This window comes from Ovis aries, chromosome 22, assembly GCF_016772045.2.
Source record: "Ovis aries strain OAR_USU_Benz2616 breed Rambouillet chromosome 22, ARS-UI_Ramb_v3.0, whole genome shotgun sequence".
NCBI classification, from domain to species: Eukaryota; Metazoa; Chordata; class Mammalia; order Artiodactyla; family Bovidae; genus Ovis; species Ovis aries.
In genome coordinates this window covers 34,849,422-34,874,861 of record NC_056075.1, presented here as the reverse complement: position 1 = coordinate 34,874,861, position 25,440 = coordinate 34,849,422, and the positions used below count along the sequence as shown (strand labels likewise).

General features: G+C 37.3%; 1 protein-coding gene across 1 annotated transcript in view; it reads right to left on the bottom strand.

Annotated features, from left to right (window-relative positions):
* Positions 1 to 366: 366 nt before the first annotated feature.
* Positions 367 to 25,440, bottom strand: part of FHIP2A (FHF complex subunit HOOK interacting protein 2A) — a 38,653-nt gene continuing 13,579 nt past the window's right edge. Inside the window, exons 4-17 of the mRNA XM_027960634.2 lie at positions 23,907 to 24,011; positions 23,347 to 23,469; positions 18,950 to 19,243; positions 18,577 to 18,773; positions 17,262 to 17,376; positions 16,643 to 16,719; positions 16,141 to 16,333; positions 15,798 to 15,967; positions 15,259 to 15,402; positions 13,981 to 14,071; positions 11,539 to 11,682; positions 4,449 to 4,589; positions 3,762 to 3,865; positions 367 to 3,661 (exon numbers count right to left, since the gene is read on the bottom strand). Coding sequence (XP_027816435.2) covers positions 3,556 to 3,661; positions 3,762 to 3,865; positions 4,449 to 4,589; positions 11,539 to 11,682; positions 13,981 to 14,071; positions 15,259 to 15,402; positions 15,798 to 15,967; positions 16,141 to 16,333; positions 16,643 to 16,719; positions 17,262 to 17,376; positions 18,577 to 18,773; positions 18,950 to 19,243; positions 23,347 to 23,469; positions 23,907 to 24,011 — 2,004 coding nt within the window. The 3' untranslated portion in view covers positions 367 to 3,555. The remainder of the gene's footprint in view (positions 3,662 to 3,761; positions 3,866 to 4,448; positions 4,590 to 11,538; positions 11,683 to 13,980; positions 14,072 to 15,258; positions 15,403 to 15,797; positions 15,968 to 16,140; positions 16,334 to 16,642; positions 16,720 to 17,261; positions 17,377 to 18,576; positions 18,774 to 18,949; positions 19,244 to 23,346; positions 23,470 to 23,906; positions 24,012 to 25,440) is intronic.

Sequence of the window (25,440 nt, the reverse complement as noted above, 5' to 3'; positions counted from 1 at the left end):
GTCAAATTGTTTTAAATGTCAGTTAAAGAGAAGAGTTTTTATATGTTATAAATCTATTAAGAAATAATGCTTACAATGAATTACATTTCTTAAATTGCATAAACAATCTTTTCTTTAGGGAAGTGATTATGAAGGAGGTGGGGTGGAAAATATAAAGCTCACCCAGGGGGATTTTTTTTTAAGCTATACATTCTCCCTCCACAAATATTCTGATATATTCCTTTTTGTTCTCTCTCTGGAATCAATGCTATAGTGAACCATTGACTGTTACGTGTCGTATCCTCTTGTATATTATGAATTATTGTTTTATATTTATCAGTGAATGAAATGTTTCCAATTAGAATTCTACAAAAATATAAGACAATATTTTGTTTAAATTAATGATTTATTTTTAATTATCCCTCTTAGTCCTGCATGCATTGTTAGCACAAAAACTTGATTACAACCTCCACTAAAGAGATAGTAGGTACACAATCACCATCTGAAGAGTTTTTTCAGAGATGACCGACCTAGAATTCCAGGCCATCATAACACTGTCAGTAACCTATACAATGTTCAATAGAAAAATTTACCAAATATCCTTTGTTTAATGTAAACAAGGCAGGAGGCAAAACAGGTATTATAGTAACACTATTTTACAGGGCCCAGAAATATGATTACCTACCATGTTTTAACACATCAAGTGTCACAATGACATGCATATTTTGATTAACTGTACAATCCAGAATATAATTACCATATAAATTGTGGTTTTAGCAATTCACTGTTAACTTCTGTCAATACGTATAAACTTCATAATTAAATGGTAATTGTATATTAATGCAACAATTTATGGAAATGTTACCATGAATTATGAAGTAATTCCATAATTTGTGCCCCGTAAAATTAAGTGTAATAATCTTTACACTAGCAACAGTGTAAGCAAGCTAAGGATTTTGGTCCTCATAGATATATACACAGATATATATACAGATATACACATACAATAATGTACAATTAAACCAAAAAGCTATGAATTCACTCACAGCTTATATATTGCACAGACAGATACATTATGAGAACATTACAGAGTTAGAATGTGAGTACTACAATGATAATTGGCTGGCTAAGGACAAATCTTGAGTTCTATCAAGTAAAGAATGTGGCTCATTACTAAAAAAAAAAAAAAAACACACGCACAAAAGCCAAAGACTATACTGTTAAGAGAGAAAGTTTAAAAAAGAATGTTATACCCACACACCAATGTGAAGCAAGACTGAAATTCAGTTTGGAACTTGTTATGGCAAGCGATCCCTAGGGTGGTGCTGTCCACCCAACACAATGTGCCACAGTCTCTGTTTGGCACATGCTAAGGAACAGAAACAGTCACCTTCTGAAAGTATGAATATGGCTAGTCATGTAGGACAATGTTTCACTAACAAATCAAACTCACTCTGCGAACTTGTGCTGGCTCTAGGTCTGAACTAAATAAGAAAAAGAAAAGAAAGACAGAAACCAACTTAAAAGATAAGCAAACTATACCTTAAGCTTTAGCTGATTACAAATCAAAGTCATTATAATAATTTAGGAAAATAATTATCTTTTAAGAAGCAGCATACACACACACACAAATAGGAGTTAAAGCTTTTCTGAGCTTGGTTTCATGGATTAGCCAAAAGGTCCCATTGTGAAATCAAGGATAAAATAGTATTTGGCTTTCGAGGTAACATTGCCATTACACTTACTGAACTCTATGCAAACATTAAGAAATATCTAATACCTCTTAATGTTCTATTTTAAATACACTTACATCAAAGTAGACTACAACTACATCTAAACATAAAGATGTTGCAGTGTTCCTTGCATCAATAAATACAGCAAAAAGAATAATATGCCTTCCCACATTAAAAGTCATTTAAATAAAAACATGCACAAAGTAACTATCTCCCACTTATTTCTTCATTGTTTCGCTTAATAAATCTCCTAGAGTGAGCTAACAAAGATTTGCACTGAATTTAGAAATTTAGCTTTTCTGTCATTTTTAACAGTGGTAAGCATTCTAGAGCCAAGAATAGTCATAATTTTTTTTGACATTTTGTTCTTAATAGCAAAAACTAACTACAAAATAAATCAGAAAAACAAATACAACAAAATTAGCAGTAGGTGTAAAATATGCTTCTACACACGTGCTGTAGGATATAGAGATGCAAATAGGCTAAACAAGTTCTCTCAAGGAGCAGTACGGTCCCTTTCAGGCTGGAAGGCTCGCCGCTAGACTGCTGCTCCTACAAACGTCAGTAAATGGGAAGGCAAGGAGCAAAGTGCTGCTGCTTAACACATCAACCGAAAAAAAAAACAAAACAAAAACCCAAGAAAGCTCAAAAGCATATTTGAGTGATAAACATCACTTAAAGGAAGCATAGAAAGTGGATCAGCAAACCCCACTGTGTAAACCAAGGACAAGCGTGCTGTGCACAGCGCAGCCAACTCCCCACACCACTCCTTCCTGCACCCATGCCCACACAGACACCACTTTACCCAAGTTCTTTCATATGTAAACAGGAAAGATTGGTTGGTTTGCTTTGAAATCTCTTTAGAATGATTTAAAACAAAAGACTGAGAAAAGAAAATTGTAAACATTCAGGAGGCCATTGGCATTTTGATTGCTGCCACCGACACTACAATGCATTTCAATACGAAAATCAAATTATAAAGCAAGTTTCAGAGAGGGACGGAGAGATAGAAATAAAGAAAAGGGTCTCAACCCAATACATGTTAATCACCTTAAAAAGTACTATTTTAGTAAACAATACCAATGGTGAGCACAAATTCAATGTTGTTGCAAAAATGACAAAGTTTAAATTAACTGGGACCCATACATGAAAATCAATCACTAACCTGGCTATGTGCACAAAAGAGTAAAAGAACGTTTCTTTAAAAAATATATATATATTAATCAAGAATTTATCATATTAAACTGTTATTCTTAGAAAAGCTGAAGAAAGTTAATGGTGTTCTACACATTTTTATCTTCTATTATTAATTCATTTGATAGTTGCTAAATTGTATTTTTTCTCATTTACAGTTTTTTAAATATTTTGTTTGATAAGAATTCTGACCTTAAAAAGTTATAAAATTAGGGTTTTGGTTTTTTTTTTGCTACTTGTTAATCCAAAAGAATGTAAGCACTTGAGTCCCAAAGAATGCCAAAAGGCCTTGCTACCTAAAAGGATATTAGATTAACAGAAATATCATCAAAGTCATGACATCAGAAATTTTGCAGCTTTCACACAGGCATTCTGAAATGCTTATTTCCTGAAGTTCCTTTGATTGTATCCTGGATTCAAGGACGTGCAACTTTATATACAGAACCATTATGATAAAGCCAGTGAAAACAACATCACACAACACTGTACTGAGAGCGTCCACTTAGTGGGTTCTGAATGGTTCTGTCCAGTTTACAGCAATGCTTCATTTAAAAAGGCTTTTTATTGTCACGTGGCTGGGTGGAACTGAGGCTTTTTTGATGAAATGTACATGGTCATTCTGTTCCCCTGGTGACTTGAAAGATTCTGTTTAGGGTGTGGAGGCTGCATGGTATTTCACAAAGGCGATAGCCGCCAGCTCCTTACAGAACTCTTCCAGCACAATCACACCCTCCAACAAGGTGATGTGGTCAATCCTAGGAAGGGAAAGCAGGCAATTAATCAATTCAGGATATTAGCAGATCATCAAACGAAGGCAAAAGCTTTAGACAAACAGCGTGAGAAACACTGACTTACACAGGTCCTTCAGGTTCCAGACCAAGTAATCGCTTTCGGACTAGTAGAAGCTTGGGAGTAAAGTCTTGAATACGCTGGATTCGAACCATGAGGTCTCCAACAACCTGCATCACAGGGACGAATGGGGCTCAGCTGCTGAACAACTCCATGGGGGATTTTCAGGATAAAGAAAAAAGTTCCATTTCCTATTACTAAATGAAGACTGTCACTTTTCACTATTCATGTAACAATCTTGGACAAAGGACCCAAAGCTATCCCTTAAAATACAAGAGCTACACGTATCATTTAAGAGAATGAATCTTCCTTTTTTCTCCACATTCTGCAGTGAAATAATTCCAAACAGAAAATACATTATATTTTTCATTGTTGTTGTTGTTTAGTGGCTCAGCTGTGTCCGACTCTTTGCGCCGCCACAGACTGTGGCACACCAGGCTTCCCTGTCCTTCACCATCTCCCGGAACTTGCTCAAACTCATGTACATTGAGTCGGTGATGCCATCCACCCATCTTGTCCTCTGTCGTCCCTTTTTCCTCCTGCCTTCAATCTTTCCCAGCATCAGAGTCTTTTCTAATGAGTCGGCTCTTTAGATAATTTTCATTATATGACACTAATTACACACAATGTTATTAAGATGTTAATTGGTCAGGCTGATCAATCCTGGAGAATATAACAAAACTGAGAACTCACCCTGACGATTACAGAGAATAGAGACCTACAGCCAGAAGCAAGGTTCACGTAAGGGTCCAAGAGGTACTCATGTATGTGCGGATGAGGGAAGAGAGAAAGTCTGGATAACACCGACGTTACTTGTAAGTTGACATCATATGGCTACAGAAAGGGAGAAAGGAAAAAGATATTTGACATTATCTCTATGTATATACCTGAGCACTGAATTTACCATTTCAATTTGTCTTTTTAAGAAATGACGATCCATCATCTTAATCCTTCTCTATATGCTCTTCTACAATGACAGTACCTGTAACTAAATTAGCTCTAGCTCTTAGCGTCTCAAAGTACATACATCATAGTCCTGGAACTTTAAAACCAGAAAAGCATGCACATGAACATATAGGAAAAATAAACATGTCACACTGACAGAATGTCTCTGCTTTTTGCAGGCTTTTTAAGTTGGTAAGATAGTTCAAGAGGTCATCAAAACCCAAAAAGACTTACATACTACAAACAATAGAAGACACATTAAATATTAGACAAAAGACAAAAGATTAAAATCTTTCAAGTAATCTAATTTTAGAAATGATAATCCTTGTTTTAAATTATTCAACTGCTGCCAATTATCAAAAGCATATATACAATAAAGTCATATATATCACAGAACCTTGTCAACAGAGTAAAAGTACTTGAGGGGTAGAAATAACTACCACAAGCCTTAATAGTGAACTAGAAGATAAAAAAAATCACTATTACAGAAAAGATCACCACCTTTACTGGGCAAGAGCATTAACTCTTCCAAAACAATGACTATATATCTGTGTAAAGTTCCTCATACACGTCTTGTATTACAGTATTACAATTTTACTAGTTTTTTATACTTAATCTGTTTATTCCTCATAGAAAGCAGCTTGGAGGTGCTTTACAGAGTATGTGTCAAAATCAAAGCAAGATGCATGATGTGCAGAGTTGCTATTATGGTGCCTAGAATTTTCAACAGAAACCTCTCGTCCCTTTCAGTTTTCTTCTTCTAAGCAGTCAGAGGCAACTGAGTGGCTGAGACAAAAATGACTTCAGTGAGAAGGCTGGAAAGAACCATAGTGACTGGATGAATGAGAAACAGATGCTGCAGCAGGAGGAAGGGAAAAGTGATTCAGGACCAAGATAATATTAACCAGAAATGGTTAATCAGAATGGTTTACCCTCACTCACTGAGTAGCTTTGAGGCCCTTGATCATAATGAGCACCAATTAAGAAGTGAGTATTCGGCATGCAAAGGATGACCAATGCTTGACCATGTGCCAGAAGGTATCAAAGATTCTGTTATACGAATAGAAATTCAAGTCCTGGGGTAAAGTCTAACTTCAGTCTTTTTTGCTTACTACTAGGTTCATGAACACAGATTTTCTGAAAGAAGTAAAACTTCCCCTAAGTCACTCTTATTTAAAATCTAGCCTTACGCAAGATAAATGAAAGCAGATACAACACCCACTAAGGGATAGATTGAAGGGCATCTTTTCCTACTTGATAATATTGGCGACAGAATAGCCTTCTCCAAGATTCAATTCAAAACAATGAATTCACATTAAATTGCATTTTAGGCACAAAGGAAACACTTTAAAAAATCTTTAAGAAGAATACATTTGGTAAAAAATGTGGACAAAATCATTTAAAATACAACTTTAGTACAGTATTGTATACGACTTCATTTCAGGTAGTTCAGATTTTCAGGTCACTAAATTCCGCCATTTATAGGTGCTTTAAGTAAATAGACTGACAAAATTTGGCTTTTAACAATGATATATTACCACTTAATTTTCTCTATATGGTGCTACTTTGGTTTTAAGCTTTTTGAAACAAGAAGCTGTATCTTTGGTTGTTTAAGAAACTTAAGGCTGACTCAGATTATATTTTAACGTTGTGAAAATGAAAATAAAATTCAGCTAGACAGAAACTGTTCCATCATACTCTGAAATGGTTTCTACTTCATATTGGTAATAACTTTAAAACAAGCTAGCTTTTTAGGGGATTCTTAATAGTAACTGCTTGCATCTATTATTTTGATTCTGTTGTACTTCATAGAGTATTCACCTGAAATAAAAGTTAACTAGATTTTTCTGACATGTTAAATGGACTTGGCCCATTTTTTAATAAGCTCACCCTAAATACAAGGTGTGAATTTTAGGACAATGAACTTTGACTTAGATGTCACCTGCTAACTCAGTCTCAACTCTTTTAGTAAAGGCCAAATATGTGGATGGCCAAAATTATAAGAATTTATAAATCTCAACAACTTGGTAGTCTCTGTAATTTCTTATAACACCTGCATTTAACAAGATTTTATATTTTTTAAAGCAATTTAAATTACTTTTATCCCCCCATAGTCCTCTTAAGCAAATCAAGTAATGTCAACTTCACTTGAGCAATAAGAAAATGTGAGAAACAGCTAACTTGAGTTGCCCAGATTAAAATTTTTCCCTTTGAACTTGGGTTTCCCCACATTTTTCCTGGTATTCTTTATATTCTGTTGTGGACCTTAGCGTTTTACTATCTTTTTAAAATCACTATAGTTAAAAACAATACTAAACACACTATATTTTTCAAAAATTAAGGCTGCGACAACACAACAGTTTCAGGAATACCTGATGTCATAACTTCTCAATTATACACACAGAAATTAGCTACTTCATTACTAATTATCCATAATGTTTAATCCCAGCCTGGTTAGCCTGATACTATTGGGGTATCTATGTACTATGAACATACAAGCAAACATCATCTTTAGCAAAAGCAGTTAGAAAAGAGAGAAAATGAAATTAAACCAAGCACATTAGACCCACCAAAACTTATGATTATCTTTGCGATCTGATTATAAAGTCCTTATTCAAAAAGGCTTGGGAAGTCAAGGTTTTTAAAGACAGAAGGATTGAGGCTAGGCTCCACAGTGCACTCACTGAGTCACATTAACTAAAACTACCGACAGTCCCTCCTGTCGCTCAGGGTTCCAGGAAGACTGAGTGGGACATTGTCTGAATTGTCTCTGCACTGTGAAGAGCTATCTGGTGAAAGAAAAGAACTGCACACATTTCAGGATATGGTCTCCTGCGTATCCTTTGTGTCAGCGCTCTACAAATGGAAGGGAAAAATGCTCAGTGCGATGGGGATTCCAGGGGGATCTTTCCACTCAATTCAGATACTACTTTTTAATATTTAGATTCCTTTTGAGTGCTTTTGGTCAAAATTTCTAAAGATTACTGACTTGATACTGATTGTTAATGTCTCCTGGGTGTTTCATTTCAGTTCAGTTCAGTTGCTCAGTCGTGTCCGACTCTTTGCAACCCCATGAATCGCAGCATGCCAGGCCTCCCTGTCCATCATCAACTCCCAGAGTTCACTCAGACTCACGTCCATCGAGTCCATGATGCCATCGGGCCATCTCATCCTCGGTCGTCCCCTTCTCCTCCTGCCCACAATCCCTCCCAGCATCAGAGTCTTTTCCAAGGAGTCAACTCTTTACATGAGGTGGCCAGAGTACTGGAGCTTCAGCTTTAGCATCAGTCCTTCCAAAGAAATCCCAGGGTTGATCTCCTTCAGAATGGACTGGTTGGATCTCTTTGCAGTCCAAGGCACTCTCAAGAGTCTTCTCCAACACCACACTTCAAAAGCATCAATTCTTCGGCGCTCAGCCTTCTTCACAGTCCAACTCTCACATCCATACGTGACCACAGGAAAAACCATAGCCTTGACTAGACAGACCTTAGTCAGCAAAGTAATATCTCTGCTTTTGAATATACTATCTAGGGGGTTGGTCATAACTTTTCTTCCAAGGAGTAAGCGTCTTTTAATTTCAGTCACCATCTGCAATGATTTTGGAGCCCAAAAAAATAAAGTCTAACACTGTTTCTACTGTTTCCCCATCTATTTCCCATGGAGTGATCGGACTGGATGCCATGATCTTCATTTTCTGAATGTTGAGCTTTAAGCCAACTTTTTCACTTTCCTCTTTCACTTTCATCAAGAGGCTTTTTAGTTCCTCTTCACTTTCTGCCATAAAGGTAGTGTCATCTGCATATCTGAGGTTATGGATATTTCTCCTGGCAATCTTGATTCCAGCTTGTGTTTCTTCCAGTCCAGCGTTTCTCATGATGTACTCTGCATAGAAGTTAAATAAGCAGGGTGACAATATACAGCCTTGACGTACTCCTTTTCCTATTTGGAACCAGTCTGTTGTTCCATGTCCAGTTATAACTATTGCTTCCTGACCTGCATACAGATTTCTCAAGAGGCAGGTTAGGTGGTCTGGTATTCCCATCTCTTTCAGAACTTTCCACAGTTTCTTGTGATCCACACAGTCAAAGGCTTTGGCATAGTCAATAAAACAGAAATAGATGTTTTTCTGGAACTCTCTTGCTTTTTCCATGATCCAGCAGATGTTGGCAATTTGATCTCTGGTTCCTCTGCCTTTTCTAAAACCAGCTTGAACATCAGGAAGTTCACGGTTCACGTATTGCTGAAGCCTGGCTTGGAGAATTTTGAGCATTACTTTACTAGCACGTGAGATGAGTGCAATTGTGTGGTAGTTTGAGCATTCTTTTGCATTGCCTTTGTTTGGAATTGGAATGAAAACTGACCTTTTCCAGCCCTGTGGCCACTGCTGAGTTTTCCACATTTGCTGGCATACTGAGTGCGGCACTTTCACAGCAGCATCTTTCAGGATTTGAAACAGCTCAACTGGAATTCCATCACCTCCACTAGCTTTGTTCATAGTGATGCTTTCTAAGGCTCACTTGACTTCACATTCCAAGATGTCTGGCTCTAGATTAGTGATCACATCATCATGATTATCTGGGTCATGAAGATCTTTTTTGTTCAGTTCTTCCATGTATTCTTGCCACCTCTTCTTAATATCTTCTGCTTCTGTTAGGTCCAGACCATTTCTGTCCTTTATCGAGCCCATCTTTGCATGAAATGTTCCCTTGGTATCTCTAATTTTCTTGAAGAGATCTCTAGTCTTTCCCATTCTGTTCTTTTCCTCTATTTCTTTGCACTGATCGCTGAAGAAGGCTTTCTTATCTCTTCTTGTTACTCTTTGGAACTCTGCATTCGGATGCTTATATCTTTCCTTTTCTCCTTTGCTTTTCGCCTCTCTTCTTTTCACGGCTATTTGTAAGGCCTACCCAGGCAGCCATTTTGCTTTTTTGCATTTCTTTTCCATGGGGATGGTCTTGATCCCTGTCTCCTGTATAATGTCATGAACCTCAGTCCATAGTTCATCAGGCACTCTATCTATCAGATCTAGGTCCTTAAATCTATTTCTCACTTCCACTGTATAATGGTGTTTCATTTAATCAGATTCAAACTAAGCCTAGAGAACCAGCACAAAGACACAATACACTGGGAGGTTTATTGTAAACCTCCCCACTAGCTGGCGGGGTGGGGATGCGGGAGGGGGAGGGGTGGGGAGGAGGGGCCGGGGAGTGGTTTACATAGCCATGATGTACACAGCATAATACCTACAGTGAAAGTCAAAGTCCCTTCAGTCCTATCTGACTCTGTGACCCCATGGGCTGTAGCCTACCAGGCTCCTCTGTCCATGGGATTTTCCAGGCAAGAACATTGGAATGGGTTGTCATTCCCTTCTCTAGGGGATCTTCCCAAATCAGGGATTGGACCCGAATACTTCGGTTCTTAAGTATTAAATATCAATCAACAAAAAATGAAACAGCAGAAATGCAGTACATGTTGTTAGGATGTTAAATCCTTAGTTTTAGGTGATGTGACTTAGTGAGTGAACTGTGGAGCCTAGCCTCAAGCCTTCTGTCTTTAAACACCTTGACTTCTCAAGCCTTTTCAGATAAGAACGTTATAATCAGATTGCAAAGATAATCTTAAGTTCTGGGGGGTCTAACGTGCTTGGTTTAATTTCATTTTCTCTCTTTTCTAACTGCTTTTGCTAAAGATGATGTTTGCTTGTATGTTCACAGTACATAGATACCCCTAATAGTATCAGGCTAACCAGGCTGGGATTAAACATTATTATGGATAATTAGTAATAAAGTAGCTAATTTCTGCGTGTATAATTGAGAAGTTATGACATCAGGTATTCACGACACTGTTGTGTTGTCAGTCTTAATTTTTGAAAAATATAGTGTGTTTAGTATTGTTTTTAAAAGAAAAAAAGGCCTTGACTCTATGTCTTTATTGATTATCAGCAGAAGTCAACCCAGTGATATACTTCTTAATTATCGTTTCTTTATTTGGCTTTCTGGTTATCGAAGACAGCCTGATGGTACAATAAATTTCTTTTGTAACTCCCTAGGCTCGTATAAATATTCAACTAAAATGCTAAAAAAAAAAAAAAAGCACTTTAATATGGATTTCAAATTAATTCTAATTGGCTAACTCAGTTTTCATGCTGAGGCAAGTTTAATGCCACATAGTTTCATTTCAAGTGTCCATATCAACATATAAAACATTTCAAAGCTCTATCGTTACTCTATGTCAGGGAGAGAGGGTAGGAGGGATTCTCTAAGCTCAAGTTCAGTTATCCTGACAGTCAGTGAGAGAGACACAGCAGCATACCAGCTACCGGGGATTTTTACTTCCCTTGAAATAAGTAAATTGACTTTTTATATTTCATTTCCCCTTATGAAAATGAATATCATTCACAAATTCTTTGTCTGAAGAAGCAGGTTCATCTAATACTGTTCTGTAATTTTAGCGAGACCAGAGCACTCAAGATTTGGTTTGAAATGACATTTAAGGTTTTCTGTATTCAGCCTAACAAGTTTCACTCTATCTGTACCTGTACTAACCACAAGGCTTTCTAGGAAAGCACTCTAGTCACTGCCAAAAGGTGTTAAGACTACTGTTAATAAGACAATGGCCTACAATGAGAAGTAAACACAGAAATCCGTAACACCTGTCAGGCCAGATCAAAGTTTTAACATAATGAATGCATCAGAAATCCACCAATTGTTGGCAATCAAGCTTTATGAAAAAGTCATCTGGTGGAAAAAAGAAAACAATAAAACTACTGAAGATGTAAACAGAACCCATGGTGAATGGTAACAAAATAGTAAGAAATTAATACTTTAAAACTTATTACCTGATCAAGAATTCTTCCCATCCTGTCAAATAAGACTTTCAAAAAATGACCTTCAAAGAAAGCTGCTTCTAAATTGCACCTTTCCAGTGCTTTTGGAGAGCCAGGCCACTCCCATCTTAAGCAGATAGCACAGTAGTCCCGGAACTGCGGAGAAAGCATTTGACTCATTAAAGAACAACTGAGCAAAAACAGATTGAGATTAAATAGAAACAATTTCCCCCCATAAGCATAACAATCCACTCGAATGCTGAGTGTCTGCTAAGTGTCAGGTACCGCGGGAGACGGGAGAAGACAGCACAGATGACACCCTGACTGCAGAGAGGCACAGGTAAGGTTAACAGCCACCAGTACCAACACGCTGGTGAGAAAGCAGGCAGCTTCTAACTTCACCATGGTGCCCCTCACACTGCTGGGGCGAGCATAAGCATATGCTGCTCCCTTTGGAGGACTTCAACCCTTTCCTTATTCTCATCACAGATTTAGAGTACTTAGAAAGCAAAGCAAGTCTCAGCCACATTTCCCAATCTACTCTTAAATGTCACATGTAATGTACGAAGTAGATGGAATAGAATAGGTGAACAGATGCGTGTCATCTGAGAAGGCAAACTTGACCTTGCTGCCATTTGTTTACCCAGGCGTGTTGCTGTGACTGAGGGGAATACATGGGGCTGCTGCACGAACAGTCTGAAAACTGCTCACTACCATCGCAATGGGATGAGTACAAACACAGAGAGCCAGTTTAGAAACTTCTCTTTCAATTTCACTGAGTAAATTTTACGTCTGTTCAATCTAATAAAATAACTGGGGCCTGTATTTAGTGTTTTTTCATTTTTGTGGTATTTCATTTTTATATTTTACAAAAGCATTGGTCCGTGACAGGTTAAAAGTAAGTGGAAACTGGCCCTTACTGTACATTTTATCAGTAAGGAACACCACAATATGGATTTTTGTAAGCACAAGAATATCTGTCATAATAAAAAGAAAATTTAAAAGTCTTCTCTGACACGTAATCTACTGGAACTTAAAAAAAGAAATTTGGAGCATAGTTTTCTTCCATATTCTTTTCCTTTTCACATTCTCCTTATTAAATAAAGCAAAATTACTTTGATATCTGTAGTTTACAAATTAGCTGAGATTAAAACATATTCTTACTACAAAGCACTAGCTTCAACTTTTAAAAGAAAAACATATTTAAAATGACTAAAAACCCAACTTCTTCAATATCTTGCGAGTTTTAAACTATTTCTTTCAATAGACAATTTTCTTTATAAAACCACATCCCAATATTTAATAAAGCATTTTTATATTAAAATTTTTGAATTTCTGAGCTAGAAAATAAGTCTAAATTTTTTCTATTCTTTTTGTCTCATTTAAAATATCCCTAAAACAATTCTAACTGTTATCAGATTATGGAAATAAAACTTTTCAGAGAGAATCACAGTAGTTTAAAAATCCAATCGGTACTACTGAGGTTGGGGCTGCTTTCATTGTCTCTATATTATTGTTACATGAATGTATTTGGTACCCTGGTACTCTAGTTATTCACATAGTGATGGGGACTTGAATTTAGGCTTAAAGCATCATGAATTAACTGTAAGGGCATGCAAGTTAATTATTGATAAAAGCACACTTCCACCCAAAAGATTTAAATGAAAATTAAATGCATATTTTTCTGATGTGAGGCATTTCAAAACTTTGGAATTTGTTAAAATGTAAAATGGTACAGGGGGCTTCCCTGGTGACTCAGCAGTAAAGAATCTGCCTGCAGTGCAGGAGATCTGGGTTCAATCCGTGGATTGGGAAGATCCCCTGGAGAAGGAAATGGCTACCCACTCCAGGATTCTTGCCTGGGAAACCCCATGGACAGAGGAGCCTGGTGGACGATAGTCCATGGGGCTAGACAGACTGAGTGTGCGCACACACACATACACACACACACACGCACGCACGCACAACGCTGCAGAGGGAAAAGATGATTGACAGAAGTCCATTTAATAACTAAGAGGAGATGTTTGAGAAAGTGGTTTCAGGGAAGTGGAAAGCTGGGAAGCAGAGGATGAGGCAGTCCTTGGGAATTACAGATGAGTGCGAACAGTGGGGAAGAGGGAAGGAAGCAGCCTGTGGGTTGGGAGTAATGCTAGAATCACTTAAAAGTCATGGTTTAGATCAGCAGGGAGAAGGATCTAGGGGAGAAATAACTTCAAGGACAGAAAGAAAAGGAAGAAAGGGGCGGGGGGTGGGGAGGAAGCACAGAGAAATCTTGCGACAGAGACACACACTCAGTGAAAGGCAGTCAGGTCACTGACAGAAAGCTCAAGTGGCTGAGAGTGGAATTCAGGTCTCGCAGAGAAGGGGGAACCTCTGGAGAAATAACTGCGGCCCGTGTGACGAGGGCTGTGTGTGTGCATCTTATTAGGTCTCGAGTCAGATCACTTCACCTACCTGCCTGTGAGCGTCTCGGAGGTAGGTGTCATATCCAGTGCCCTCCACGTGGTAGGACGATTTTGCTTCGTCTGGGACCAGACAGAGAAAACTTAAACGAAAAACAGGCATAATCAGTAACACAAATACTCTCACAATTCAATCTCTCTATGTGTATTAAAATATCTAGCAGGATCTTCAGTTTAGCCGAGTATTAAGGCAGATGGAAACTTGAAAAGCATTTATCGTGAATCAGTCCTACAATTTACTGATTAAATACTGTCATTATTTTAAAAGTTTTCTTTAAAAATTACTCATTCCACTTAAAGTAGAAATCAAGCAGAAGATGACCTGACTTTTTCTACATTACAGGGCAATGACAGAGAGCCCTGATGTTTGTTAGTCTCAGGGAACTGGCTTTTAAGTAACAGAACCTTAGATCCTCACGCACCCTAACTAAGCATCTTGTACTACTGCAGTTTTCTCTAAAGCCACCTCGCAGCACCTGGCACGTCACTGATAGGATTGCAAAGGAAGAGAAAGAAGAAAATTACTGGGGAAAAGGCACTTAAAAAAAACCCCTTATAAAGGACTTCTCTGGTGGTGCAGTGGATAAGAATCCACCTGCCAACGCAGGGGGCAGGGGTTTGATCCCTCGTCCTGAAGATTCCACAAGCCGCGGAGTAAATAAATAAGTCCCTGCACCACAACTAGTGAGCCCATGCGCTGCAACTGCTGAAGTTCGCACACCTAGAGCCCGTGCTCCGCAACACGAGAAACCCACACACCGCAGAGAACAGACCCTCTCTCCGCAGCTAGAGAAAGCCTGAGCCTGAGCAAGGCAACAATGACCCAGCACAGCCAAAAATAAATAAATATAAATCAATTAATTTAGTTTAAGAATATATATAAACACACAAACTAATGAGAAGAAATAGCCCTCCGCTTAGCACATGTGAGTACATGGCTCGTAAATTCAATCCGTTAAACTGGAAATTCTCAATGTTGTTCCAACTGGGAACTACTTAAAATTGTTTACATTTAAAAAAACAAAAGGAGAGTACCCTGAAGATTAGTTTCCTCACTATCACTCTAGAGGTTTCTTTTTTTCCTTTTTTGTATCGATTGTTGCCTCTAGGCTGTTCACTAGCTACATCAGCATTTCAAAAAGATGACATAATCTTTAAAAAAGGGAAGACTGAGTTCTTGGCATATCTCTATAATGATCAAAGAGCAGAGCTGTTATACGTTGTAAAAACAAGTGAAAGAGATGTAAGTCAAATACATACAGCAACTCACCTATTTACAATTTTGTGGACTTCAGTTTTCCCATCGGTTTTGGGGTGGTCTGGAGTAGCAGGAGGTGAGGAACTAAGCCACTCTTGATTTGACAAAGTGTTATCTGGTGAAATGTCAGTAAATAAGGGATCTTCTTCCAGATCTCTAAGTTTAATTTAATGATGCATAAAAAAAATTTATTATATTTTCTAAACCAAAAGATTCTCTGCTATGTTCTCAGAAACCTTTACATAATTTTGCTAATAAAGGAATTAAGGAATAATGAATGTATTTATATTGTACAGAGAAATTAACATTTTTTACTAACATCAAACTCAAGGTTATATTGACTTTGTTAGGTTCAGTGACTAGATACTGCCGCTTGTGATTTGAAGGGACAATAATATCAGGACATCTAAGTTTTATTTTTAAAATCTTTTAAACTGTTTAAGTATTTTTTAAAATACTTTAAAGAGAAGAAGGAAGAGAAGAGAAATTAAGAGGGGAGAAAATCATGACTTAATATGAAATGCTAAATTCAGAGCTGGATAGAAACTTACACTGCTCCTGCTATTAATCCATTCTCCACTACATCTTTATCTTCTGGGCACACAGGTTTATATTCTGTATAGTTCCTTTCTTCGAGATTTCTTAGGACCAAATTGTAAAGAATGTGCTCATTGGGTTTTTGTAAAAGATGTTCAAACATTCTTAACGTCATTATGCTGATCTGAAACCCAAAATGATAAAAGGTAACTGGAAAATGCTTAAACTACTTTTCATGATCTCAATTTTCAAAATAAAAAGCCACATAAAATAAGGCTGTATTCAAAACATGACAAGTACATCAAAGTCAGTATGTCAAAGAACCTAAGTCCAATTCTAAATCCTTGTATAGCTCACCTCATCAGATATGTGATCACAGTGTTCAATTAACCTATGTCTTAAAGGATGTCTGCTAATTTCTGCCAGAGTTTCTGGTTCCCTCTGTTCTCCAAGGATGAAAAACACCATTTCTTGAAGCAAAATGTCGGAGGTTACTTGCCGAACAATGCGATGGAGCAGAGCAGTTGATGTCAGAATACCCATCTCAGAACTGCATAACAAACAGGTAATTAGGGGTCGAGAATAACAAGAACGCAGTTATTTTTTTTTTTTTTTAAAGTAAAGAGGCCACTCATGGGCATCCCTGGTAGCTCAGAGGTAAAGGATCTGCCTGCAATGCAGGAGACACGGGTTTGATCCCTGGGTTGGGAAGATCCCCTGGAGAAGGAAATAGCAACCCACTGTAGTATTCTTGCCTGGGAAATTCCATGGACAGAGGAGCCTGGCAGGCTACAGCCCATCGAGTCACAAAGAGTCAGACATGACCTAGCTACTAAACAACAACAAAGAGGCCACTCACGTTTGCATTAGCTGAGGTTCCATAACACCAATAAAAAATCTTTCATGAACGGCTTTGGCAAGAGCAACAGCAGCAGTCTAGAACATAGTATTAAGTATCATATTTAATGAGAAAGATTAATTTATAACACCAACAAATCAATTTGTACTCTCCATCTAATTTACTGTAGAAAAACAAACTTGCCTAATGCTTATCTTGTTGATGGCATATAAACCTAGATGAGATGTTAGCTACTGGTTTCTTTACATGTCATTTAAATTTCCAAGAATAAAGACAAACAGGATAAAAATATTATCCCAACCACTTATTGTATTAACATCTCCCCAAAGAGGAGAAATGCAGGGAAGCCGATGTTATCTTGTAAAGGGTTGTGCTATAATACTTAAAGAAACATCAGGGCAGAAGTTAACTGTGATTTATTCCAGAGACACGCACACACGCACAAACACATATATATATATTTTTGGAGGGTTAGTTATTTCATTTTATTTATTTCACTAACTGTGCTATCTATCCTAAGACAATTAAGACATATTTATGAATATAGATTGAGTATTCAAATTCACTCAGGAGTTGTTTACATTTTTAAGTTATCAATAAACAACAAAAGTATTCAAACCTTTTGTGCTTCCTTTATGAGTTGATCACAATAATCAAACCAGGAGAGAAATGAAATTAAGGCTCTTTTTCCGGGAAATGCTGAAGCATCTTCTTTATGACTATATGAGTCCAAGCTATAGGACACAGAAGAACACAGAGTTATTCAAAAGCATTAATCCAGTTCCGTGCATACAGGGAGATGAAGGTCTGTGAATGAACACACGGGATGATATATTCAGGTGGGTGAGACTGGAGGACAATCAGAAGAGGGTTTTATACATGAAAGCCAAAGATAAAAGTTTTTACATAAAAGTTGTGAATAATTTTCACTCATTAAGTGGGGAATGGAGCTACAGCAGAAAAGACACTGAGACAGCTCCTCATATTTCCACCATAAATTTGACCAAGTAACAGGAATGGAAAAGTTAGAAGTTCTCAGCCTCTAGGATGAAAGGAAAGGCGTGTAAAGGAGGGACGGCAAAAGGAAACGACTGGCCTGCTTCTCTTCCTGCCTTAAAATACTACTCAGTAGTGAAGTTAAGAAGTGGGTCTGGCCTACAGATGTTGACAGAATACAGGGTGTAAAAAAAACAAGTATAAACCAAAGAAGGGTTAAAAACGCACAGAGAAACAGTAACAGGTTCTGATGTCCAAAATGTTAGGCTGCCTACAAGTGGTGGGATTACGAGTAATTTTATTTTTGCTGCTTTACACTTTTAATGAGCTTCCCTTGTGGCTCGGCTGGTAAAGAATTGTCTGCAATGCAGGAGACCCGGGTTCAATTCCTGGGTTGGGAAGATCCACTGGGGGACGGATAGGCTATGCACTCCAGTATTCCGGCCTGGAGAATTCCATGGACTGTATAGTCGATGGGGTTGCAAAGACTCAGGACACGACTGAGCTACTTTCACTTTCACACTTTTAATAATTTATAAATGTTCTGCAGTAATCCTAATTTCATATGAGAATCAAGTGGGTAGCCCTAACACTGGGGGAAACAGGTGAGAGAGGTGGGAGGTGAGGTTCCACACAAGTTTTTTGGTTTTTTAAAAAATACAGTCAGATAAAGTTATCGATCTTAAGGCATTAACGGATCACTACAAGAGACAAGGGGAAATAGCTTAACTGTGTAACACCTAGACGGTCACCACGCCAATTCGCTCCTGATAACAAAGTTTAAAGCAAGCCTCAAAACAACAATCTGGTTTAATGATGACTAGCAATGTTATATATTTCAAACCTAAAGAGGTCTATCACTGCAAAACGCAAATGGATTTAAAAGTGTATGTTTAAGAGGTCACTTTTCATAGGAAAACACAAACAGCGGCTCTTACCCCCAGTTAATTGCTTCCACTGTTTCAATATCTAAGGGGTCCACTGACTGAGGTAGGGCCTTGTACAGGGAGGCGAGCCTGTCGGTGAGCAGTTCGCACAAGCACGTGCTCTGCGTGAGGCACTTGGCGGCGGCTGGCTCCGGCAAGCTCACTAAGAGCATCAAGCCCTCGCAGGCTTTCACGGCTATTCGGCCATCCTGAGGGGAAAAACACACACCTTTACAGTGCTTGAATCAGACACGCCTCAGGTTGTTCGGAAAAATTCCCCTTAAACAGGTTAACGTTTTCTGCCAAAATAAACGTAGAAGTTTTTTTTTTCAATGCATTTAATGGTGATTATGTTGGTGGGGAGAAAGAAAAGAAGATGACTCACAGGACTTCTAGTAAGATTTAACAAAGAATTCACTAGGTTGTAATCCTGGTTTGGACGAACAACTGAGGCCTCTGGCAATTCAGTGACACTGAGGTTTTCCAAGCTCGCGGACAGGTCACCCATCTGACGAGAAGGCTCATCTTCTAAGTCTGTGTGCTCCGTTCCAGAAGCACCCGACGGTTCCTCTGGCTGACAGGACTGGCCTGTATCTGTTGACAAGGAATCTTGACCTTTTAATACATCTTCTGAAATTGCATTTGGGCCTCCTTGGGAAGCCAGTGATTTAAACTTGTTCTGAAAAGGAATACATGTTTTATAAGATTCACGTCAAAAACCTTATAGAACAGAAATCATATTTTACTGAGTTTTCCTGTAATTAACACTCAATATCTGGCCACTGTCATAATGGATAAAACTGTTATGACAAATGAAAATACCCAGACTTAAACAAACTGTGCTTTAGATGTCTTAAAATTACACAGGCGTTTATAATAGTCTTCAGAACAGGCTCTACAAAATGTTTTACACTGACTGTAAACAATGAACAATATTAGTAATAATTATTTGACTGCTACTGCAAATAACTGATGTTAGTGAGGAAAAAATAAGATTCAGGAAGTTTCAGTTGCCGTTAATTGTTTTCTCATCACTGGCCTACTAAAATTAAATAGTCCTAATGCTGATTCTTCTAAGATTAGTTTCTAAGATGATTTTTCTAAGGCTTTTCCTAATACCTCTGCTCTGTAAATACAACTCAATACCCTGAGGACATTCTTGTTAGTATTTTTGAGGGTAAAAACAAAGATCTGCTTGAATTGTACATAGCCAAACACAAAAAGAACCTAAATTGAAGCAAATCATTAGTTTCCAGGCAAAGGTTTTTTGCTTTCCATTTAAACCTAAGAGCAAAAAAATCAAATCACACATTTCATATCACAGTTTTTATGAATGTAAAATTTAGACATTCACACAATTTAGAATTCATCATAAATCAGCTTCTCTGCAGGACCTATCAGAGTGCTTCATCAGAGAAGTGCATTAAATGCTGAATAAAGTCAAAGTTCCACTTCCAAAATTATATGATAGATATTATAAATCACTTTTCAGTCGCTCAGTTGTGTCTGACTCTTTGCGACCCCATGAATTGCAGCACGACCAATCTTGTTGAGAAATTGGGCTCATAGCACATACATTAAAAGAAAACAATCCTACGGAACTAAATGAATATTCCAACCGACTTCCCAATTTCCTAAGAAGTCAACCGTATATCATAGTTTTTATGAACGTCAAATATTTTATTCCATCTGAAATGTTAATACTGTTGTTGGGAGCAGCATCTCGGATAAGAATGGCAAGAGGAAGGACAATCCTGGGGTCACAAAGAGTCGGACGTGACTAAGCAGCTAACACTTTCGCTTTCAGCACTCACTCCCTGGACTACTGTTTCTCAACTCAGGACTGCTGGTTTTCTGTGGGGCTTGATAAAAACACAGAATGAAAATATCTGGAGGTGGAACCAAGGGATCGGCATTTTAAAAAAAGCTCTGCAAGCAAGTACGAATTCAAAGCCTTTGACAGTTCCAATCTGTCTGGGCCCCTTTCTTACCACACAGCCTGATTAAACTGTGTGAGCCACACCACGGACTTCCCTATCTTCACTCCTTTCCTTGTGCTCGCCCATTCTTATTTAAACATCTGTCAAGGCTCATTTCAAGGACAGCCTCTTCCATGCTCCCTCCTAATAACCAAGGCAGATGTAATCTCTTCATCCTGTGAAGTTTTAGGGGCATTTACTCTGTATCTTTCTTATGATACTCGCCTTACTCTACCTTAGATTACAGTATTTGAACGTTAGTCTTCGCTCATCACCAGACTACCAAACTCCTTTACAGCAAAGAGTGTTTCTAACTTATCTACCATCTGCATTTAACTCACAGCAAACGCCGTCTACTGGCTGATGTAAATGAAGCGAGAGATCAGATTTCAAGGGATATATACTTGAGAAATGCAAAGTACTTCCATTACTAGTGAAAGTGAAAGCCACTCAGTTGTGCCTGACTCTTTGCAACCCCGTGACTGCACAGTCCATGGAATTCTCTAGGCCAGAATACTGGAGTGTGTAGCCTTTCTCTTCTCCAGGAGATCTTCCCAATTCAGGAATCGAACCCAGGTCTCCAGCAATGCAGGCGGATTCTTTGCCAGCTGAGCCACAAGGGAAGCTCTATTACTATCATGCTAGTAATAAAGCTGCATGTCTCAAAAGATTCATTCATTCAATGTGTTAATTAAACAGTTATTGTGCATTGTGCTAGATACCAGAGAAGCTATCGGGACTCAAAGATTAATAAAATAGAATCCTTGTCCTCAAGGAGCTTCCTGACCAGGAAGAGAAAATAAAATGCACATAAATGACTCTAATGCCAGGGAGACTGTAATAACTGCCATTAAAAGCATTAAAATTAATATTAAAAGCATAGGAATAGTCCAGTCAGTTTAGAAAATGGGGTCACCTACCGCCTCAGGCTTTGGAGAAGTAGGTGTTATAAAAATGCAGGATCACAGCAGGCAAGACACTAATTCAGAAGGGTGGTTTTTATACTGAGGTCTACACGTAAATGTTTCTCTGAAGACAGGCAGCCATACATATGCCTGCAAATTTTCAATTTCTGATCTATGGCTGTGTACTTCTGAAACAAGTATTGGAGATTCTGAGAAAATCTCCTTTAAGCTTAAGCTTGGGAAAAAAAAATCTATGCATCTAAAGTAATTTGGTTACCTAAGAAAACTTAAGTAAAAATGAACTTTGAGAAGAAAAATCTCACAGTTAGCCAAATGAAGATATTTGGTATGTTTATATCACAAGGCTATTACAGTCATTTTGAAGCAAATTTTCAAAATACATGTCATGAAAAACAGGTATTCATAGTCCTTAACACTAACTTAGAAATTTAAATCCATGCAATTTTACAGCTTGGTAAGGTAGGTGCTTACCTACCTGCAGTAACAGTTCAGAATAATATCCTGAATTACTTACTCAATAAAATGAAATTAAAAATGAACCCATCTATTACAATGGCTAAAAGTTTTAAAAACAAAACAACAACGACAAAAAACTTGACAACACCCACTCTGACAAGGACATGGAACAACAGCTCTCATATGTTGCCCCTGGGCTGCAAAATGATAAACCCACTTGGAAAGAGTTTTGCAAATATACACTTACTACTACATGACCCAGAAACCCTACTCTTAGGTACTTCCCAAAGTGAAATGAAAATCTAAGTCCACACAAAAATCTGTGAATGTTTATGATGGCCTCATTCGTAATTATCTCAAACTGGTCCATAAATCCCTCGACTGGTGAATGGATAAACAATTGTGATACATCCATACAACAGAATACTACTCAGTAGTATAAAGTAGTATCTGTTTGTGACCAAACTCACAGAAGACTCTCAAATGCATGGAAGGGAAATAAAGAGAAACCAGATTCAAAAGGCTGACTATATTTTTATGACTTTCTGAAAAAGAGAAAACTTGGACTGAAAACAGATCAATGATTGCTGAGGGCAGAGGCAGAGACAGGATGACCAGGAAGGAACATGGGGTAAGGTGATGGGGCTGCTGTGTACCTGGATTGCAGTGGTGGTTATGAAACTGTATGTGTCTGTCAAGCTCACAGAATCAGAGAGACTGAGTTGTACTGTGTATAACACACCTCAATTAAAAAAAAGATTAAAAAAACCTTTTTTAAAAACTAAAAAACACCACATTTTCCTTAATATATTTCTAAATGACTACTGCTAGAAAAAAGTAAATGAAAGCAGGAAAAACAGAAGAGTTATTTTCTAATTTAAAACTGGAAATACAATCCAAATATTAACTGACGTAAGTAAACCACAATTTGGTGACTATGGCTAGGAAAAGATAGTACCAATCAGCAGAGCAATCCCAATGCTATACCAGGGTGGGGAGGTGACTCGTGATGTTTCACATCTTGTCCAAATCTGCTCACACCATTCTTACCCTAGGTCAGGTTACCCACACACCACGCTTGAGCAAGCCTGGCTGAAAATATGATAGCTTAAAAATTCCCATGACTTCCCTCTTCCACATCTGCCCTTCGAGCTGTGCTCCTAAGCTGTAGCTTTGTATTTGTCCAGCCCCTGCTCTGCTCCCTACATGTGGTTCAGTCACATTCTTTGAGAGTAGTTTTTCTCAGGAGATTCCAGGTTAAAATAAAACAGTGCTCGTAAATGAAAATAATTCTGGGGAAGTAAAACAGGCTATCTGTTATTCACAAAATGTAATTCCTTCTAATATTATTTAGAGACTTCAATTCTCATGATAATTTTAATACACACATACTTTGAAGGTTGACAAGAAGTAAACTATACCTCCAGAAAAAAATTAACCAAATAGGGATCTTGTTTCAGCTTTGCACACACAATGCAGAGAAACTGAATTTCTTCATTTTCTGTTGGTGTTGCAAGGACTTCACCACACAGTCGAATTAACTTCTGTCAAAAAAATTTAAAACAAAATTTTAAACTTAGGCTATTTTTTTAAATAAACATCTAAACAGCCATTCATTCACCAGCAGGACATTTGAAATTTTCAAATAATGCAAATACATTGCATTTTTCAGAAAGAACATTATTTGCAATCACCTATATCAAATAGGTGCTAGAATTAAGTTTTTCAAATATGTTATTCTAAAAAATTAGTGAGGTATTTAATAAACTTCTTGACATGTCAGGGAAGTAAGTAAATGACGAAATTAATGTATAAAATTTTAAGAGAGAAATATAGAGACATGAAGTACATTTAATATAATGTCACGCATCAAGAAAGCTCAAGTATCAACATTTGCTACTTTGCATGTTATTTTTACTTTTAGAAAAATCTATGCAAAAAGCAGCAAACCAAATAGTTTTATGTAAAGGGAACAAACTACCTGCACCGGCCTGTGCACATTAATGTGTGGAAGTAGCGGCTGCCGGATTTTCCCCAAAAGTTTGGTATAGAACACCAGGACTTGTTGTTTCATTCCTGGAGGACACTGGGAAAAACAAAAACAAACAAGAAAAAAAATAGACAATGCAAACTTATTACTCAAAAGCTTGAAAAAAATCAGAGGCAATGTATGTGAATATATTCCACCTTCAAAAACCAATGCAATTAGACAGTTAATGACTTTGTCTAAATAAAATTCTCAATCAAATTATTGCTGACTGGTATTCTATAAATAAAATTTATAAGAGTGTGTGAGACCATAGACTGATGTAATCACAAACAGCAATGTGATAATATGCCATGGAGATTGGAGTTTGGTTCAGGTGATGCCAAGCTGTTAATATTCTAAATGCTAGGGTAAAAGGAAACTCCTTGGCCCAGGCAAAGGCAGCATCTTATCACTTACATTTATGACAGGTAATCAATAACCTTTCATCATATATATGGAGGAGTAAATAAAGTCTAACACATATATGTAAATAAAGGAATCCTATGTATAAATTGCTGTGATTTATTCTAACAATGCTATTTTAAATTAGTTGCAAAATTATTTACATTATGATTATTACAGGCAATGAATATTTAATAAATAAGTTTTGATAACATGCCAATTGTTTTAAATATTTGCTGAAAGGCAGATAAACCTGACGATTACGCATGCTGTAAATTAAGAGAGTATGAGTTAGCAAGGTTATACGTTCTAAAATTAACCTGCTTATGTAGACTCAGATTTAAAATAGTCACAAAATATTTCCAAAATATCACCATAGACACATTATATGGAAATAGCATTAGCTATAATCTTAAGCACAATAGTATGTGAAGATAGTAAATACCTTAAGTTATTCAGATAAACACAATATTTATAATCACCAATATAAAAATAAATTTTCTAGTAGTATAATTACTAACATTTGCTCACAAATTTATTAATATTTGTTCAATATAATGTTGCATAATCTCTCTCTCTACAAAGGACAGGAAAAAGGAGGGAGGAAGGGAACAAATTGGAAGATACTAGGGAGTAGATATTTAGCTAGAAAATGTAAACTGAACGAATCTAACCTAAAAATGAATTAGAGAATTAGACTTAATTAAAAGGAAATCATCTTCAATACGACTTCATATTTCTATTTGGTGTTTAAACATCTGTTTGAGGTTTCTTTAGTTTGATTTCCACATATATTACAGAAATTCACAGAACAGAAGCTCCAATTTTTAGAGCTGGGGGAGGCCCCTTGCTGATCACCTCTTTGTTTTTAAAGAGGAGGAAGATTCATCAAAGAGACTTACTTGCACTGGTTCTACTCATCAGAAGTGTTCATGTCAGAATGATCAATGACATTTTCTTTCAGGATTATGAAAAATAATTATTGTAACCCAATATTCAATAGGATCTTTATCATTTCCTTTGATTCTGAGCATTTGCACTTGAGTAGATTTTTATAAATGTTTACACTGTAATTCTAAGCAGC